At 35.9% G+C, this 16167-nt stretch overlaps 2 protein-coding genes across 6 annotated transcripts; both read left to right on the plus strand.

Annotated features, from left to right (window-relative positions):
• Positions 1–452: 452 nt before the first annotated feature.
• LOC107010217 lies at positions 453–15751 on the plus strand. 5 transcript variants are annotated; one of them, XM_015209457.2, is made up of 24 exons: positions 453–693; positions 1873–2003; positions 6571–6655; positions 6796–6849; positions 7031–7122; positions 7206–7309; positions 7729–7801; positions 8524–8926; positions 9276–9599; positions 9688–9882; positions 10210–10305; positions 10389–10452; positions 10623–10747; positions 11222–11468; positions 11579–11730; positions 11820–11941; positions 13108–13231; positions 13325–13383; positions 13570–13663; positions 13743–13932; positions 14264–14365; positions 14708–14826; positions 15109–15168; positions 15362–15751. In XM_015209457.2, the coding sequence occupies exons 1-24, from the start codon at positions 646–648 to the stop codon at positions 15464–15466; spliced, it is 3168 nt and encodes a 1055-aa protein (XP_015064943.1). In that variant the 5' UTR covers positions 453–645; the 3' UTR covers positions 15467–15751. The 5 variants fall into 5 exon arrangements, with proteins under 5 accessions (XP_015064943.1, XP_015064944.1, XP_015064946.1 ...); XM_015209458.2 differs by having other exon boundaries at positions 10626–10747; XM_015209460.2 differs by lacking the exons at positions 453–693; positions 1873–2003 and adding an exon at positions 4227–4360 and having other exon boundaries at positions 15362–15748.
• On the plus strand, positions 2644–4566 carry LOC107010223. Its single transcript, XM_015209469.2, has one exon. The coding sequence runs from the start codon at positions 2875–2877 to the stop codon at positions 4174–4176; it is 1302 nt and encodes a 433-aa protein (XP_015064955.1). The 5' UTR covers positions 2644–2874; the 3' UTR covers positions 4177–4566.
• Positions 15752–16167: the final 416 nt, after the last annotated feature.

A 16167-nucleotide genomic window follows, 5' to 3' on the forward strand; every position in this document is an offset into this window, starting at 1 on the left:
ACTGAGATATTAATTTTAAAAAATCAATAATACAATTTAGAATACAAAAAAACAAAAATACAAAATTGAGGATCCACGTGTTATTATCCAAGTTGTTCAAAGTCAAAAACCAAAGTGTAACACGTATATATAATCAAATGGTCCAAATCCCTCTACTACACTATCACAAATTTCCATTTTATTCAAAACCACCTGATTAGAAAAATAATATATTTACTTAATAATAATAGCAATTTCTATCGTTTTATTAAGTAAATTGTTAGAGATTTTCTTTTGTTATATTATATAAATTAATTTTTGTCGTATTTAAGACAGTTGGTACCCGATGGCACCGCCCAACCCGTTTCTCTCTCGCAATCTTCGGATCAACCTCATCAACCGCCACGTGTCCCTAAATTTGAAAAGGAAAGAATGCGACAAAAATCAAATAAAAACTCCGGCCTATCTTTGTCCAATCACAAAAAAACTAAACCGTTTCCCTTTTGTTCTCTCTCGTTTTCGTCTTTTTTTTCTTCCTAAGTCTAACTAAGCACTCACCAAAATCTTCCCTAAATTTTCTTCATTTCTCTGCTCCCATCACTTCTCTCTGTTCAGAGCCTCGATCTGTACGATTCCGGCGATTTTCCGGCAGAATTAGTAATATTTATGAGTATGTTGAAGAAGCTTGTCGAGAAGGCTTCTTTTGTCAAGAAGGTCAGTCGTGATCTCTCTGTTTTAACTCTTTATTTGGATTTCTACTTTCGATTCACTTCAAATTCGAACTTATAGTGTGTTTCAGAAATTAAATTTCATCCTGTCATTGATCGAAAATGTCGATTTTGCATTTTCGATTCGTGTTAATCTTATTGATTTCTTCCAGTTTTCTGTTTCAATTTCAAGTTAATAGAACTGGAATTGGTGTGTTAGTGTTAAGAATAATGAATTTTTTGAAATTTGAATTGATTGATCTCGATAGTCGTGAAGCATTATGTGTTCACGCAATATTAATGCTGAGCTTTAGAGTAGTACTACACTTTTGTCGATCTTAAGCGTTAAGATAAGAATATCAGTATCACCTTTTCGAGATACTGTAACAGTAACACTGCTAGTTTAAGAATTTTTTGAAATTGACATCCTCAATATCCTCTGTATTTTACAATGAAAATATGAGGAACGAATCATTTACTTGGTGAGTATTAAGAATATGATTAAATGAAAACCGTTTCTATAATATGATCCCATACATTTAATAATATGTGCTACTTTTTAGTTTCTATTTAAAAATTTAGCTAAAAAAATGTCATTAAATACAAGGTCTTGTAGAAGTTACATTATTGAAAAAGATCGTAGGAGTAAGACTGAAACAAAGAGCTGAATTAAGTTTGTCTTTGTAGCATAGTGGACTGACCAAAATAATAATGACGCACGCAATCTTTTAAGTACTCAACTGCTATAGTCAGATACTGGTCCTAATAGTGAAGGCTAAGAGTAACGCTCTTCTGTTTGCCTGTGGGTGTGGCCCATCGAATATACTATGCGGTTTGCTACGTCTTTTTAGAAATAATGATTAATAAAAATATTTTACGAAATAAGTAATTAAAATGGAATAAATAGAAGGATGATCAATGAATTTAAGACACGTGTCCAGAGAGGAAATAGATGAAAATTTATTTCTTGTCTAAATAGAGAAGTATTTTGCCAGATGCAGTCATTAGCTCAGAAGCAATTATGGAGTTTCTTAAAGAGAAATGGGCCGTGGGCCCATGATTGCGTTCTAAGGTCCATGAACTTAAGAAATTGAAACATGTGGCAACTGTTTTTCTTTTGTTTTTTGTTTGATTAGAAACAGATTAACATCTTTTACTTTGCTGATTAATCTTGTGCTAAGTGCAGCCTCGAGGAGATTTAGATGGTTTGAAGTCTGATGATGTAAATCCCCGATGTGTTTTCCATTACGGCATTCCATCAGGATCTGTGCTATCGGCATATGACTCTATCCAAAAAATTATTGCTCTAGCTACCAAGTAAGCATTTCTATAACATTTAATGTTATATTGTATATATATCAAATTTTAATTTGATAAATATATTTATAAAAATATTTTCACCTTTTGACGCATATGAAAGACTTAAACGCAGTTTTTAAAGAATCTTGGTAGTGTGTTCTACCCTTCAAAACAACGCCCACTTACTCACTATAAGTATTCATTGAATTATGATTTGTAATGTAATTTTGTAAGTGTTTCACCTTTAATTAGTAGTTTTGGATTTAAGTTTTAGGTACGGACAAAATTTGATTGGGAGCGCCTCTCTCGAATAGATATGTGGTGTTTGATTCAATTTTAATTGAAGCTCTAATGTGGATTTCGTATATCAAATAAAAAATAGAAAAAAGTATTTCATTAGATTATTATTTAATATTTAATTATTTTTAGATTATTTAATGTGAAGAAATCACCAACAAAGATTATGATTGAGTGATTAATAACAGCAAAAAAAGAAAATCACTTTTAAAAAAAATAATAGGAATTTTGCCTACTTGGCATTTTATAAAAAAAAAAACTCCTTTTTAGGGTACATAATAACTCAACATATTTTTAAGAGTTTTTTATGGCAATACAACATGGATTAAAATTTGATATAAATAGTCCACATCACTAAACTAGATTATTAAATGGAAGGGGAGGATCATGACCTCATCCATACAATTGCTATTCTATTTCTATCTCATTACGTCTAAGGAAAAAAATCCCCAGCACAAACAATTCTTTCTTGGATATTCCTTCGTTGATTATGATGCCATTGAACTGTCCTCAAGCATTTAGTACCAATAAAACCTACTTCTTCGCTTTCTACCGCTAATCTCCACACCAGGAAAATCAACATATATTTACAATGTTGATGAGCACAGTCTTCAACTCTATTGAACCCCTTCATCTCAAAACCTCTTTTTTTTCCCCAGTTTCACTTACCACTAATGTTACGTTATCCTTCAAACCCAGTTCCCCAATCGCCGTACCTCGTAGACCCATTAAATGGCACATCAGTGCTTGTGCAGCTGGTCAAGAAATCGACATGGAAAGGACCAAACAAGGACTATACACAGCAAAACCCAAGAAAGTTGTAATCTTGTGGGACTTAGACAACAAACCACCACGAGGCCCGCCCTACGAGGCAGCCATGTCGCTGAAAAGGGTAGCGCAATGTTTTGGCGATGTTGTGGATATGTCCGCATATGCTAATCGTCATGCTTTCATCCATCTTCCTCAGTGGGTTGTTGAAGAAAGGCGTGAAAGACGACATCTTGATGTTCTTGAACGTAAAGGGGTTGTAACCCCATCGGAACCTTACATATGTTCTGTCTGTGGACGAAAATGTAAGACCCATATGGATTTAAAGAAGCATTTTAAGCAGTTACATGAAAGGGAAAGGGAAAAAAAACTTAGTCGTATGAGGTCATTAAAAGGCAAGAAAAGACAGAGATTTAAAGAGAGGTTTGTTGATGGTAATTATAAGTATATAGAGGCTGCTAAAAGTTTGATAACACCTAAAGTGGGTTATGGTTTAGCATCTGAGTTGAGGAGAGCTGGGGTTTATGTAAAGACTGTGGCAGATAAGCCACAGGCAGCAGATTGGGCTTTGAAAAAGCAAATGCAGCATTCAATGAGTAGAGGGATCGATTGGTTGTTTTTGATTTCTGATGATTCAGATTTTTGTGATATGTTAAGGAGAGCAAAGGAAGCAAATTTAGGAACAGTAGTAGTTGGGGATTGGGACAGGGCATTGGGGAGGCATGCTGATTTATGGGTTCCATGGAATGGGGTAGAAAATGGAGAGATAACAGAAAAGGATCTAGTGTTAAAGAGTGAGAGACGGAGGGAGTCTTGGGATAGAAGTAATGCACAGTTCTCTGTAAGTGAGTTCAATGGTGGGATAGGAAAGGAGGGTACTAGTTTAGGAAGTTTGATGGATGACATTGTTGAGAAGTTGGAGTCTTCTGGCACGAGGATTTCAGCTTTCTCCGAAGGGGAGGAGGATGAAGAAGTTGAAGAACTTGATGAGGAGGACTGGCTTCGAGCAAGATTAGATCAACGGAGTGATGACGAATATAATACAGATGACTCCATAGTAAGCGACGAAGAGGAGGGGGACTACTTATTGGACAGTGAGGACGAAGATACAGGCGAGATTTTATAAAGTGATGATGAAAGCTATAAGAGAAAGAACAGTTTGCCATTGGTTTTTGTCAAAAGATTTGTACGAATTGATTGAGATAGAGTGTGTGCTCTGTGAAAATGAGGTTTAATGAAAGGTGGCTAAAGCAATTTGACATATTGGTCGAGTTTGTCTTTGTCAGTTAAGCTATCTTAGAGTATGTGAGGTAACACAGATGTATCTGACCTTTGATAATGAAAGTATTGCTTTGAAAGTTTACAGTGGTTGTATTCTTTTCACAAAATTTCTACAAGGTCATGATGTGCTTCATAGCTTAGGGAAAACATTGTCATATATTTGAATATATTACACAACTAATTCCTTTTTAGGGATTCCATTCAAATTTCATTTGTAGCTCTGGATTATCTTTGATATTACCATCTGTTATGTCCCTTTGATATATGTGTTAATATTAGCTGTTTGGAGTCTCTCTTTCAGACCTGTTTTACCTGCTCTTTTTTTGAGACAGTCAAGTTTCAGTCCACGCGAGTTCTTCTAGATATCAGATGTGGAAATTTCTGCTGCATTCAGTTCTGCTCTGCGGTTTGGTGGGAAAATGCCATATAAATGAGAGAATGGGGCAGTTGTTTTAAGTAATTGAATTATTTGCTTTTCTCATTTCTATTGAACTAACTGTTGCTGACAATGTCAATATATATCCTCAGTTTTGAGTGAAAAAATTGTGTCCGATGATATCATCAATTGCTACTTGTTGAGAGAAGTAATAGAAAAGAAAGAATAGTTACTAAGTAACTTAAGATGTTTCTGAAAGCATATGGGAAAGAACAATCTAATGTAGTATGATACTGGTTTTTATTTGTAGAAATGAGAGAATACATAGTTGAGATCCACTTAACAATATGCATCAGTTTGCATTGAAGGGCTTATGTTTTTGTTTCGTGATTAGGAATAAACACTAAATATCTTGACAAGCTGCAAGATACTCTATTTTTCTGTATAATTATGTTTTTTCTAAAATGAGGTTTATGGAGTGCAAGTTGAATGATTTAGAGGAGGAATGTTTGCTAAATCTGAAAGAAAATTAGATATGTTGATGTTGAAGTCCTATTGGAGAAAGTATCTATTGCAATTTGAAAATGCTCATCTAGGCTTCCATTGGCACATTTATAACTTGTAAGATGAAACTTGCAGTCATGATATAAAGCCAAAAGATGGAAAGTAAAGTTGCCTTTTTGTTTTCTATGTTGAAAATTGAATTGGATCTTTTTTGCTAGTTTGGATGAAAATTTGTGTTAAACTTAAGAGAAAGTTGTAGAAAAGAAAATTTTTGTAGCTTGACTGTTTATTTCAGTATGACTTTTGACAATGTAAGTGCAGGTAATTTGGACACTAAGGGGTCATTTGGTAGGATGTAAAATAATATATGTATTAGCCTTGGTATTATTTAATACCTTGTTTGGTACATAGCAAGCTTTGGTACTAGCATTACCAGGGTTATTGATACATGGATAAGCATGGTTAAAAACAGAACTACCCTTAATACACCAAACCAAACTATTCTTCCGATAATTTTTAGAATCTAATGTAGGGGATGACGAAACAAGGATATGCTTAATGTACTTGATTATTTACTGAAGTGCTGCTTTATATAAAAATCAATGATAGTACATATCAGCAGTTTGCTTAAACTGTTCCAAGGAAGCTGCTTGCTGCATATGCATCAAGGCTTTTGATTTAATGAAGTTTGCTATTCAACCTTCTTTATATCATGCCAAAAGCTTCCTCTTTCATTATCTCTATTCTCCAGAGCCATTGCCAATATGATCTCTTTCTTATTTTCCAAAGATACAGGAGTCTTCTATTCTCATCATCTGCTCTGCTAACTAATTAAAGTGGTTTGATTGTGCTTCTAAATCATGCTGATATGATTCTCTTAGACAGTGCAGTAGGTGGCTCTAGAGAACCAAAAATTAGATAATGAGATGCAATAAAGGAAAGATGGAATGCATGTTGCACCTTGGATGTGAACAGGATATCTATTGACTAAACTCAGGAATCAGATGGCAAGGAATACTTGGTAGATAGCTGACCTGGTTTTTCCATTACATCCCATCAATTAGGTTCCTTTGGCTATCTAACTTACCAACGGGCACAAATTATGGGTTTTGTCACAGCCCCTTGCCGTCACATTCATGGCAAGGAGGTGTATTAGCCACTACACTGCTAGGGTAGTCTAGTGTCGAAGGATTGGAGTGACAACTTTTCATATCTATTTTTCATCAAGGTGTCAATTGGTCCTTTTAAAGGGGAGATTAATGCTCATGAGAAATTGTTTCTCAGCGACACTAATAAAAATCAATCCTTTAGGCCCACGATTTGAGGTATTGAAATATTCAAATTTGTGTTAATATGCAGAGATGGACGGATCAAATTATTTGGGAAAGATAGCACACAAGCTCTGCTGGTATCATCAGAGATGGTGTCAAGCAAATTTTTGCAGGTATGTATTTTCTGAATCCTGCAAAGAATTTTCTTCATTGAAATAGGCGCTAATACCATGATCATGCATTTTATAAGACTGATCTTTGATGAAAATGCTTAGCTGCTAGTTTATGCTTATTTATTGTTTTGGTCTTGCAGTTTATGGAGAACCAAGGCCTCCTAATTAACATAAACTCCAATAACCAAATAGAGGCAAGTTATTTGATGAAGCTCCTTTAGCATACACATACACTACAAGCAGTACTATTGTAATTTCTAGTAGGAGTTTCCATTATTCCAATCAAAAGTTCAACTTTCTAGGCTAGACATCCCTGCATGAGTGTGGCATAGCTGTGTGGTGAGACTAATAATTTGATTACTTGGTCATCATTAGGTCTGGGATGTAGAACAAAGGTATTTGTGTAATGTTCATGACTTCGACCGGGATATCACATCTTTTACACTCATACAGCAAACTCCCTACCTGTAAGTGCATCTAAGGTACATCTAGGTTAAGCTGATTTGTACGTGAAGAAGATGTGAACTAGCTATTCATTGTGCTGTCACAGGTATCTTGGAGACTCGTCAGGACATGTTTCAGTTATGAAGGTTGTTAAAGAACCCTATAATATAGAGAAAATGAAATACTGTATCCCTCTTTCGGCATCTCATGGTGAGACCAAATCCTCTTTACACCTGTTGCTTATTCGTCATTCAGTTTTCTCTGATGCTTAAATTCTACTGTTCTTTACTCATGACATAAAGTTGCTTGAGAGGTTCTCATATTGTTTGTGATCATTAATGCCCGTAGCATGGTTCAGGGGTTTGTGGATTAATCTACACATGTAATGTTTAAATTTATTTGTTTTAAAATATAAGAGACTTCAAGTGTATTCAGAAACATCTAACTGTAGATTGAAGTTGACCTCAGGAACAACGGAAAAACATTTTATAACTAATTCAAAGGTTATTCCCCGAAAATAGAAAAGAAATATAGGAGAACTATTAAACAGATGGTTCAGTCAGTATTCCATACATAGATCCTCAGTACATACTACCCCATGTTGGCCTGACAACACGATCCTGATTCAGGCCTATCAAATGAAGTTTCCGGGGATGCTGCTGTAGCCCATATACTGCCTCAACCTGCTGCAGAAACTAAGAGGTAACTTATGCTATTTTTCTCAGTTTCTAAAGAACAGATAAAAGAATTCCATCTGGTACATATTCTGGCACAAGCTAATGCTTCTTTTAATTCAGTAAAATTTGTACTTATCAATCTTTCAATCAATGTCACCTAAAAGAATATAAGAGGTAAATTTATTCTTATCAATAGTTCCCTCTCTTCTTTGCTGGAGCTTTTTGTTTCATAACTCTTACTGTAAGATGGTCTACCGCAAACTGTCTCTCTGCCCCACAAGGGTAGGGGTAATGTCTGTGTACATCCTACCCTCCCCAGACCCTTCTTGTGGGACTACACTGGGTTTGTTGTTGTTGTTCTTAACTCTTACTACAAGAGAAATTCTGCTGCTCTGAATAAAGTTACTAGTACCCAAATCTGATTATAATTGATAGAAACTCTAAAATTTGGAGGTTACTACTCGACATATCTTTATTTAAAAATAATTTAATCCATGCGTATCCAAATGTTACAAAAGTAGGTTCAGAAGTTCAATTTTTTGTGGGTTTAATTGAGCCTATTAAAGTTATGCTTACCAGGCATGAAATGAGGCACTACTGATAACTTTATTTGTTGAATTGCCCTCATACAATATAATGTTACAACTGAATGTTCTTTTACAGACCAAAGGTTTATTAATATTTTGATCATTATGTGGTGATAACTACGTTAGTATAACCATTGTGAAAAAACTTTATTTGATGCAGGGTGGCTATTGTTTACAAAGATGGTGTCATAACACTTTGGTCAATCCGTGAAAGTAAAGCAATCTTTATAACAGGGGGGAGTCCTCTGCAATCTATGGGTCACGAGACAAAAAAAGCAACCACAGCATGTTGGTGCTGCCCTTATGGAAGTAAACTAGTTGTTGGATACAACAACGGAGAGATATTCATCTGGAGTATTCCAGCTACTTCAAATTCAAGCATAGATCAAGAACATGAGGAATTGCCTAGTGGAACTCAAAGTGCCCCAATTTGTAAACTGAATCTTGGATATAAGTTAGACAAAATCCCTATAGCAAAATTAATATGGGCCTATGCAGAAGGTAAAGCAAGTCGATTATATGCTATGGGCTCCCCCGATTGTCAAGCAGCAAACTTACTACAGGTTACTTCTTATTCTTTGGTTGCTTATATGTGTGTATTTTATTCTGTAAGTTTGCTTTTCTCAATGAATCCAGAGTTCAGACTCCAGTCCTCTTATATAACTTCTATTTATCTTAGGCGCTGTTAGTATATATTGTTGAAAATCACTCACCACGTAGTTTGCTTTTTTAATCTGTTAACAATTAGTTATGCATTAGTCTTGGTTTTTCCCAAGTTATTTTCTAGAGTAGTGGCAAAATAAGGCTGAAGTTATTAGAACAACATTTAGTTGATTCTCTGTTTTGATTGTCTCCTATTTCCATAGATTAGGCCTGCTTTCAATTGAAGTCGTATGATTTGTCATTTTGCAGGTAGTTTTGCTAAATGAGCACACTGAATCTCGCACAATTAAGTTGGGACTTCACCCTCCTGAGTCTTGTTTGGACATGGAGATTATCTCAAGCTTCCCCACATTGAAAAAGAACATTAACAATTCATTACTTTTGGTATCAAAGTCTGGCCAAATTTACACATATGATGATTCTTTAATTGAAAGGTACCTAATACAGTACCAGTCTAGGTCACCGCCATCACTTCCAAGGGAAGTGACGGTGAAGCTCCCACTTGTTGATTCAAGCATCACCATTGCAAAATTCGTAGTAAACAATCCTTACATGTTGTTTTCCATGGATCAGGTGTGTAAACTTTTCTAGATCTGATACATTTACTTCTGCAATTGTATTTTTTAACGCTATAATTAACGACACTTTTCTGGTAATGCAGGACTATAGTAGCCTGATAAAAGATAGCATGCCTCTTTTTCCATTTGAGAGAGGACAGAAAGATGGAACTGGATCAAATTCAACTCAATTTTCTAAGGCCAAAAATGTATTCTTAAGTGGTCACAGTAACGGAGCCATAAACTTATGGGATGTCTCGTGCCCAAATCCACTTCCTATTGTGTCAATAACTCAGCAGGTAATCTTGCATTCCATTTTCTCTTTCTTGTTAGTCAACCACAAGTCACGACTAGTCAAACAACCTTGTCGCACTGGAACCATTACTTATATTTGGTAGGTTACAAATGTGTCTTTGTCAGGAAAAGTAACATGTATTCTTCTGTTTTCTAGTCATTATAAAGCATGTTTTATGTCTCATCTTCAGCCTTACTTTTTCAGTTGGATATGCGAACAGTAAGTAGAAAGATTGGCAATTTACAATCTATTCAATAATGTGAGCCAATCCATCAATGTTTGCTGCTTTTGTTTATTGCCTTCCGAATTCACTGTATCTTTTACTCTGCAGAGTGAGGACAGCCTTTCCTTAAGTGGTGTACCCTTAACGGCATTATGTCTTACATCTGACTTACATATCCTCATTTCTGGTGATCAAAGTGGAACGGTAAACTGTCTATAATGGATTTACCAAAATGAAGAAATTTTCTGCATTCTGAGGGTTTTAATTCTTGTATACTTGGCGTGCAGGTACGTATCTACAAGTTCAAAACTGAGTTTTTTGCCCCAGATACTAGTTTTCTATCCTTTCAAGGTATGTAGCATGAATGTCAGGAAAACTTTGAGAATTTGATCTTACATCTGATATTATTAATGGTTTTGCTCTTTTAAAAGATAGACATATCCCTTTCTTTGTTTTATGTAAGCAAATATTTCAAGAATCAGCAAAAAGAATGAATTATTGACTTATTCACCCAACTCCAGTAGGTTCAAAGAAAGGAAGCAACCCAATCCAGAGCATTAAGCTTGTCAAAGTTAATGGAGCTGTACTTTCTATAAGTACCAGTGAGGATTCCAAGTATTTTGCTGTTGGTTCTGACCAAGGATATGTAAGTTTCTGCTTCTATTTTTCCTCAAGCTATACATCATTCATTTTATTCCTTTAGGTTTTCAAGCATTTCAATACTGCACCCTTCTCCTTCCAAGACAAATGTCGGTCTCAATCATTTGGGAATAATGCCGCTACAGTAAGTTTGTAGGACCTGTGCAGAATGTGAACTGTATATCTCAGAATTTTTTGTTAAATGTTATTGTTAATTCTGTTTAATATGGTGGTTCTCTAGTAAGGAGGAGCCTGAAAGCAGCTTGGTTTTACACACACATTTTATAATGCTCTAGTAACTCTGAGTTTTTAACAAGTACCCTAACTGAATTTATTCGGACCCTTGAGATACAAAGTTCCCAAACCTGTTTTCTTGTGATTGTGTAAGGGGGAGTATGTGACATATTGAGGATGCTTTTCAAGTCGAGTATTTATATTAACAGATTCGAGTGTTTGAAATCCCATAATTTGTGGTATGCAGGTGGTATTAATTGATTCTGACAGCAAGACTATACTGTATCAAACACATATTGCCAGTGAACTCTGTGCAGGTGTCATGTCTATTCAGTTCAACACGTGTAGCTTGCATGGATTCGACAAGAATATCTTAGTGGTAGCGACTAAGGATTCATCAGTCTTGGCCCTTGAGACAGAAACAGGAAATATATTAAGCCCTTCCAGTGTTCATCCAAAGAAACCTTCCAGAGCTTTATTTATGCAGATTTTGGGTATTTCATGATTTCTTATAGAATCTGTTCATTTTCTCGGAAAAGCTTCTCATGAACGCTTAAAACTAACAAAAATTCATGTATTTTCCTTTTCTCTACATTTGATGAAGATGGACTAGAAATGTCTGGTCGAGGATTAAGCATTTCAGATGGTATAGACATTATTAAGGGGAATTCGGATAATGTTGCATCAAAGCAACCATTAGTATTGATCTGTTCTGAAAAGGCTGTGTATGTCTATTCCTTATTGCATATTATTCAGGTATGTGTCTATTTGTCTTGTTTGTGCTTACATAAAACTGGTGGACTATCCATCTCAGTGTGTGTTCTCTTTGCTTGAAATATATTCAGGGTATTAAGAAAGTATACTTCAAAAAGAAGTTCCATTCCACGCTATGTTGCTGGGCATCAACATTTGACATGCCTGAGGCGGGCCTTATGCTTCTCTTCTCGAATGGAAAGATTGAGATTAGGTGATGTTTCTTCTACTGTGTGACCAAATATATATGAGAATTATTCTGCTCGGTAATGTTATCATGAACTATTCCTTTATTGTTGATTCTGTCATGGATCTTACAAGCTTTTACTGGCATAGAAATGTTTAGTCTCGGTTCTAGTTCAAAAGCATACTACGGCATACTAGATACTGGATATCTAAACCATTAATCTTGTCTCGGGGACAATAATACAATTTTTTAAAACGTGTAGATTTTGCCTCTTCAAAAGAGAGCTTATTAGTTTGCATTTCTATCATTTCCTTTTCTGAAGTCCTGTAGGTAAGCTACAAAGTACATTTAAATGTAAAATATGAGTGCCACTAGAGACTTACCTCGTTGAGACTTAGAGGTAAGTACCACAAAGTAGCGGTTAGACCTACTATGTTGTATGGGGTGGAGTGTATCACGAAGATGAGGATGTTGAAATGGATGTATGGCATACCAGAAGAGAGAAGATTAAGAATGATGACATTGGGTCCAAGGTGAGAGTGGCTCCCATGGAGGATAAGATGCGGGTAGTGAGGTTGAGGTGGTTCAGGTATGTGTAGAGAAGATGTGCAGATGACCCAGTAAGGAGGTGCAAGAGGTTGACCGCACTGAGCTTGAGGAGGGGTAGATATAGGCCTAAGAAGTATCGGACTGAGGTGATTAAGCATGACAAGGTACAACTTCATCTCACCGTGGACATGACCCTTGAAAGGAAGGTGTGGAGGTCGATAATTAGGGTAGAAGGTGTTGGTAGTCGGGAGTATTGCTATCCATTCCCAGATTATTAGTATTATTCTTGTATCCTTAGATTTTTATTCCTACCTGTTATTTCTTTAGCCTCGATTCTTATACTATCTTCTTGTTGTTTCTGCTTGTTGCTACTGCTTTCTTTTACATCTTTCTTTAAGTTGAGGGTCTATCTTAAACAAATTTATACCTTCTCAAGGTAGAGGTGAGGTCTGCGTGCACTTTACCCTTCCAAAGACCCCCCCACGCGTGAGATTAGACCAAGTTTGTTGTGAGTGCACATTAGAAGTTTGTGGTGTCTAAATTGGCCTTGTTGTGTTTCTCCCTCAGTGCCTCCTTAGTTATATGTTTTCACTGAAAGGGGGAAATTATATGCATCCTTCTGAATTTATTCTGTAGAACTTCAGGTCTCTTCCAGAGTTGTCCCTTCTAAAGGAAACTTCAGTTAGAGGCCTCGTACTTTCTCCACCGAAGGCAAACGCCATAGCTGACCATTCAGTATGCGCTTCAAAAACTGGTGAACTCATAGTGGTATTGCACCGACACTTTAGCTTTTTTTCTGTTTCTAATGAGGTTTATATACCTTAAGCTCTAACTTAAACTCAAAAAATTATTTATGACTAGGTTGACAGGGATCAAGAAATGTTCTTCGTCTCAGTTTCCTTGCAAAATGACACCTTCAGGTGACAAATGTTTCAGCAACCAAATATTTTTTTTCCATTTGACAGCCTACTTTCTTTTTGGCTTATTTCTGTGAAGGATTAATCGAACATAGTTGCATTCCTCACCTCCTTCACTTCCCACTGAGAATTCAATTATTTTATAAGAATACAGTATCCCCTGCAATTCATAGTATTGCTGCATGATAGGTTCCTGGACTCTGCTTCTCATGTTTACGATAGAGATTTAGTGGTTGAACCAGGGAAGATCTATGCACCCATCATCCAAAAAGAAAAGAAAAAGGTTGGGTTCTCCTACCTCTGAAATTTTAAGTTAGCCTTCAGTCATTATTAAATAATTTCTTTGACATTCTTGACTGTAGGGAATTTTTGGATCTGTTTTCAAAGATGCCAAGGGAAATAAGGCAAACAATGTGCCTGACAGCGGAGTTGAAAATGCAAGAGCAAGTATTGAAGAGATGTCTGCAATGTTTTCAGCCGACAACTTTCCATCACTCACCCACAGTGAAGAGAAGTTAGGCAGGAACGAAAAGGATGCTGACTTGGATATAGGTATAGTTTATCTCTTATAATGGTTGTCCGCTTCTTCATCATTCACTTCTTCCATTGAACTGAATACCTGGCAACGACATGATAAGGGCCTACATAATGCTCTTCTCAGACTAAACTGAAAATCAGACGCAGAAGAAAGTGGAAGTAACAGTAAAGAAATAACAACCTAAAAGAGTGGCAATTTAACTTGCTGAACTATTTTATATTTTCATGAAAAGTTCCGGTTGATGAAATTCTGGAGAGCATTACATTAAAGAGTTGCTCATAGTTTACTTTTTTGCTTTTTCAAACTATGCAACTACCTGCTGCTAAGTTTCTGTTTTCCCTTAAGATGACATTGAAATTGAAGATCCAGTAGAGAAACAGAAGGGAAATCCAATGGTTGCAGCACTGAACAAGCAGAACCTTACAAATACATTTCAGGCTCTGAAAGGTAAGTTATTAGAGTGAAGAAGTTGATAGTTATCAACACTTTTAGCTTTCTGCAGTGTAATGATAATGCAATCTCATGAGTCTACATTCTTTGGTTTTAGGCTTTCCCATCAGTCGTTATCTGCCTTTTTTTAATATACTTAGAAGTTTTATTGACACTTTCAGCTTTCAACCAAGTAATATTAATGCTGTCTCGCAAATCTCCATTCACGAATTATTCGGTTTTCCCATCTTCTTTTAGATGGCTTTTCTACTACACTTAATAACGGTGTGCTGAATGACCAGTAGTTCTACATCATTTTCATTTTTTTTTATTTAAAAATCATTGCTCTTCCTTTTACAGGAAAGTTTATGCCCGTGAAGGTCAAAAACGATAAAGCCCCGATAAATGATGTACCACAAGATGACAAAGCAGATACTATTGGTCAAATTAAGAAAAGATATGGGTATACTGCTTCAGCTGTAAGTTCTCTTTCCTGCATTCCCAGTTTGTTTGGCTCGAGGAAGAGTAAGTAAGGGCATTAAATGTGTTTTGTCTAATTGAAAAGAGAGTGAGAAAGATATATTTGTTGAGAAATAAACAATGTTTATTAGCATATCCCTTTAACTTCCTACCTGTTGGGCAGTAAGCCCCAACAATCAATTCTTATTTCAACTATTTTAGCAATTTGACTGAGATGTTGAGTTGCATCTAGTTCCATGGCAAGTTAGCATTGTAAGAAAATTTTCCTATGTTGATTGCAGGAACCCAGTGCTACAGAGGCAGCAAAGTCAAAGCTCAGTGAAAATCTGAAGAAGTTGCAGGTACTATATGGTGACTCTCATTACTCATGGTGGACATATTTTCAAAACTATGTTTACCCTACATGATTTTGTATGGCGAAAGGGAATATTGCTTATAAATTTGAAAGGGTTGTTTGTCTATGTTTTAGCTTATCTAAGTTAGAAGAAAGCAGAACAGAGAAGGTAGTGAAGTTTTGTGAATTTGTATGTGCAGGGCATCAACATTAGAAGTGCTGAGATGCAGGACCAAGCCAAGTCATTTTCTTCCATGGCTAAAGAGGTGTTGCGATTTTCTGGAAATGACAAAGCAAATTCGTGATTGCTTCACTCCACACAAAGATGTTTTGCTGGAAATGTATAGTAAATTACAATTCTGAGTATTTTTCTTGATGTTACCTATTTGTTCATTTCTATGAGACTTGGAGTTGGAGATTTTCTTTTCTTCTTTTATTTATTATATGTAAATGGCACACAACATTTGATATGATTCTCACAGAGACGTTAGTTTTTAGGGGTTTGACAGTGTTTCCCAGTATGAAGTTATGTTGATGCGTCTTTTATGTAAATTGAAGGTTATTAATGTATTTGTATTTGCAGCTCAGTACAATCTGATATCCACACATGCATGTAGAAATACTTGCGTCTGATTCACAATTTTCACTGGGATAGTGAAAACACGAGAACGGTAAGAAGGCGAGAGCAGAATCATGCATTCCCCTCTAAGCGCTTTCTCAAGTTTGCAGCAAATGTCTAATCAATCCCTACATAAAATTGGAAGAAAGATTTATGTGTTGAGAAAAACGGAGGACACTCGGTAAGAGAAAAACATATTTGTATACAAGCCTCGGACATCCCCAGTATGGATGCATATTTATAGGAACTTATTTTGATCGAGTCCTCGTTCTGAGGATATGGATGGAGAAGGTGATAGTTTAACTCTATAGGTACTGAGGCTTCTAAGAGACTGTTCTATTGAAGTTGTGTTTTGATTACACCAACTAGTTAAACATCTGTCATCAT

The sequence above is a fragment of the Solanum pennellii genome, chromosome 2 (genome assembly GCF_001406875.1).
Source record: "Solanum pennellii chromosome 2, SPENNV200".
Lineage (NCBI taxonomy): Eukaryota > Viridiplantae > Streptophyta > Magnoliopsida > Solanales > Solanaceae > Solanum > Solanum pennellii.

Bases quoted from the DNA above. Each gene is read 5' to 3' on its own strand.
- LOC107010217 (XM_015209457.2), top strand. From the start codon at position 646: ATGAGTATGTTGAAGAAGCTTGTCGAGAAGGCTTCTTTTGTCAAGAAG. The intron at 694-1,872 runs GTCAGTCGTGAT...TGCTAAGTGCAG, and splicing joins AGGCTTCTTTTGTCAAGAAG to CCTCGAGGAGATTTAGATGG. The intron at 11,469-11,578 runs GTATTTCATGAT...CATTTGATGAAG, and splicing joins TTTATTTATGCAGATTTTGG to ATGGACTAGAAATGTCTGGT.
- LOC107010223 (XM_015209469.2), top strand. From the start codon at position 2,875: ATGTTGATGAGCACAGTCTTCAACTCTATTGAACCCCTTCATCTCAAA.